The sequence below is a fragment of the Camelina sativa genome, chromosome 15 (genome assembly GCF_000633955.1).
Source record: "Camelina sativa cultivar DH55 chromosome 15, Cs, whole genome shotgun sequence".
Classification (NCBI taxonomy): Eukaryota; Viridiplantae; Streptophyta; class Magnoliopsida; order Brassicales; family Brassicaceae; genus Camelina; species Camelina sativa.
This window is the reverse complement of record NC_025699.1, coordinates 12,751,639-12,755,417: the sequence shown is the minus strand read 5'-3', so window position 1 is coordinate 12,755,417 and position 3,779 is coordinate 12,751,639. Positions and strand designations below refer to the sequence as shown.

The window sequence follows — 3,779 nt, the reverse complement described above, 5'->3', positions numbered from 1 at the left end:
CTATCTTTAAGTTTGTTTGTTTATCTGTATTACCAAGCTATGTCTTTGAAAACCATCAAATTTGTAACCCTATTTACCTGGTTTGATTGAATGAAAAGATTACTTGTTTGCCAAAAAAAAAAAAAAAAAAAAAAAAAAACGTCTTAAAAATTATGCTTACCACACAAAAACATTTTTAAGATTAGAGGTTATAATTCTACGGTTGAATTTCTTGTAATGTTTTTAAAAATAAAATAAAATTGTATTCGTTAATGGGCCAAAAACATTTGATTTGCTTTAATCCCATTAATAAACACTTCGAGTCGGCCATACATNACCTCAACGCAAATAAGCTGGATTGATTTTATGATGTAATATTAATTTCAGTTTACTAGGCCCATAATATCGCGCCAAGACCTCACCCTGCCCGTTTTATGTGAAACCCAATTCTCAATTTATTTTATATCCTAACTTGGAAGTTCTCAACCTTGAAAGGCTTTACAATAAAAAATATCATTCGAATCATTAAAAAAAAATCAGTAATATATGAAAAAAAAATAAACAAGATCTGTTCAGTCCAAGACAGGCACAACCTGTAGTTTTTAAAATAAGCCCATACAAAGCTTTATATCGAGTTCTAGAAAGATTATATATAGGTAGACCACATCATATATTACCAGCTCTGGCTGGCATTTGCTACCGGTGTTTTTATTTAAACCGATGAATCTAATAATCAGCTCATCATTCGGGAACCACTTCTTGTTTCTGGTTGCTCCATTTGTCCATTCTTTTCGAAGCTTCTTCCACCTAAAACAAACATAACATCCAATTATTCTGCAAGACTATCAAATCAATGAAACATAGTGTACTATAATAGAGAAAACGTACTTCTTTGGTATATGACGCTCAAATAGTGTAAGTGACTGGTCATTGAAACAGTCAAAGATTGCTTGAAATTTCAGCTTGTATTACTTTGTGGATATTGTGGAGAATATGGAAGAGTAGGAACCTACTCACATTTCAGCAAAAAAGATTCACTTGGCAACAAGACTTAAGTTTGGCTGCAGATGAGGCTAGAGAATGGATTGATATTTGGGCAGACTCGTTACTAAATTTACAGAAAGAGGAAACGAGGAGAAGAAACCACTCAACAAGATCACAATGGAAACATCCTACAGAGAATCATGTCAAGTGTAATTACCACTGCAAGTTTATTTGCAATGGAAATAATGGACAATCAGCTTAGATTACTCGAGATGACAGAGGTTTCTACCGAACAGCAGGGCAAAGTTGACATACCAATGTGGCATCAGTCCTAGAAGCATAATTTGCAGAGCCTAATATCAGCTATGAAACACATGTGGACTGAAGGTTATCAGAATGTTATTTTTGAAGGCGACAACAAGATGGTGGAAAGATTGGTTAATAATGTGACCAAAAATTTCAGAGTACACAACTGGATACGAGAGGTTCATTATTGGAAGGATAAATTTCACCATGCATCATTCCAATGGACAAGAAGGAACAACAATAAAGCTGCAGATTGCCTGGCAAAACAGCCTATTCCAACTAATGATCAATATATTATACACCATTTTGTACCTTCATGTATTGTAACTTTCCTCCATGAAGATCACTTATTTTCAATATAAATGAAACAAAGCTGTTAAAAAAAAAACGTACTTCTTTGTTCCAGTCTGTTCTGAACGTGACCCACGCTAAAATAAAGGTTTGTATAACCGTACCACCGATCATCCCCGTCCATATACCCTATATAACATCAACAAATTGTTAGCCTTTTTAATATGATTAGTCATTGTAATAGGTAATTATTTTTGAATCATAGGTAGGAAAACTATTTTGCCTTGGCACCAAAGTTGTAGTAAAACCCAAAGAGAGCTCCAAGAGGAATTCCGATAACATAGTAACATCCCACGTTAACTTTTGCAACAAACGTTTGCCAACCGCATCCAACGGCCACACCTATAATGATTTTTTCCCAATTGTTTAGGAAAAATAAAACTTATTTCCTCTTATTCGGTTTACAAAATCGCGTGCATGAGAATTTACCGGAGAGGACAGGTTGGATTCCGTTGAGAACAAGCGTTACGGCAAGAAGGGGACAGAGATCAGAAACAGCATCCGAGACTTCTTTACCCTCAGTGAATAAATAGCTCAAAACGTCGCGGGACGCCAATATAACAATGGCTAAGATCACACATGTAATTAACGAATAAATGTTGACGATGATTACAGAGAACGCTGCTGATTTAGGGTTCCCAGCTCCAATTTCATTGCTCACTCTTACACTAAAACAACATCATACCAAATTGTGGCACATTTCGTCAGATTTAATAGGGCAAAAAGAGCTCATGGTGCAAGTATGATTTAGCATTGTTGAAGTGTATGTAAGAAGCCTTATAAAATTTTTGGGGTAAATGAAGTGGATAGAGACATTCTAAATTTTATGTAATTTGAAAGTAGCGGAAAAGCGAAAGGTGAGACTGGAACAAAACAAATCTTATCGCTGCGTTGAATCCAACAGCTATCATGAACACCCAACCTGAAATCGTCATGCTGAAAGACAAAAAAAAAAGTAAATATTTTTTACTTAAACCATTATTTGCTTGTACAACATTATTATAACAGAATAAATAATAATGATTTTGACCATTTATTTCACGAAGAAATAACTTTTTATTCGATTCCATTTAGATAATTGCATAATGAAATAAGTAAAGTTATAAGACTATCTACAATGGTTACTCATTTACAACACCCACTTTTTTCTTTTTAACACTCCACATCATCTTCTCTCTCTTCCACATCATTATTCAACACATACATAACTTTTACTCTCTACAATGGTTTTGTTTAATAAAATTACAACACCTTACCCCACCATTTTTATTTCATATTTTTTTATTTTATAAATGTTTATGTTTGTTGTGATTACATAATTTTTTATTGCTGTCTGTTCCAAATTTAATCCACCCACTCAGTAGAACCAAATTTTGCTCAGTGGTCCATTTGGGACTTCTCCGACGAGCAGGAGTTGAATCCTCTGCATCTGGAATGGCTTCATGAATACCGCTAATACCACCAAGAGCCATTTGTGTAGAAAACTCGGGAAAATCAGTTGCTCCAACATTCGAATCAGTTTCATTACCCGTTGGAGTAGAAGAATAAGGGGGTGCTTGAGATGGATAAGACATCATCGATCCATGATATGGACGATAGTTTGGAACATCTGAGGGCATGAAAAAATTTGGTGGATAACCATAATTTGGTATATGTTGGGGTTGGTTGGGGGATTGATTTTGAAAATGATAGTTGTTGGGATTTGGGTAGTTGAAAGGGTAATTAGAAAAATTTTGGGTGTTGAAAGGGTTATTGTTTGGATCCATTTAGAAAAAAAAGAGATATTTAAAGCTAAAACAAAAGATTATTAGAGACTAAACTTTTTTTTTTATCTAAAGAAGGGTTTTTTTTTTCTGTGTCCAAATCAAATGAAAGTAGTATCAATTTATAGAGAATGAAAAGTTATAAATTTTGATATAAATTTTGATATATTTATTTATAAATATTATGAAATAATTGAAGTTATATAATTGAGATAAAAAAAAAACATAAAAATCTAAACAACCAATCAAAATACAACATCTCTCACCTTTATCTTCTTCCTTCCACTTTCACGGGTGTTGATATTTATCAACACAAAATTTGCCACATCACTTACTTTTCATTTACCACAAACCATTGTAGTGGGATTTTTTTTTTCAACTGTTGTAATATTGTTT

At 33.5% G+C, this 3,779-nt stretch overlaps 1 protein-coding gene across 1 annotated transcript in view; it reads right to left on the bottom strand.

Moving 5' to 3' along the window:
• Positions 567-3,779, bottom strand: part of LOC104748405 (protein DETOXIFICATION 40-like) — a 7,877-nt gene continuing 4,664 nt past the window's right edge. The window contains exons 4-8 of the mRNA XM_019236579.1: positions 2,491-2,556; positions 2,050-2,288; positions 1,844-1,962; positions 1,663-1,749; positions 567-786 (exon numbers count right to left, since the gene is read on the bottom strand). Of these exons, the coding sequence (XP_019092124.1) occupies positions 721-786; positions 1,663-1,749; positions 1,844-1,962; positions 2,050-2,288; positions 2,491-2,556 (577 nt within the window). The 3' untranslated portion in view covers positions 567-720. The remainder of the gene's footprint in view (positions 787-1,662; positions 1,750-1,843; positions 1,963-2,049; positions 2,289-2,490; positions 2,557-3,779) is intronic.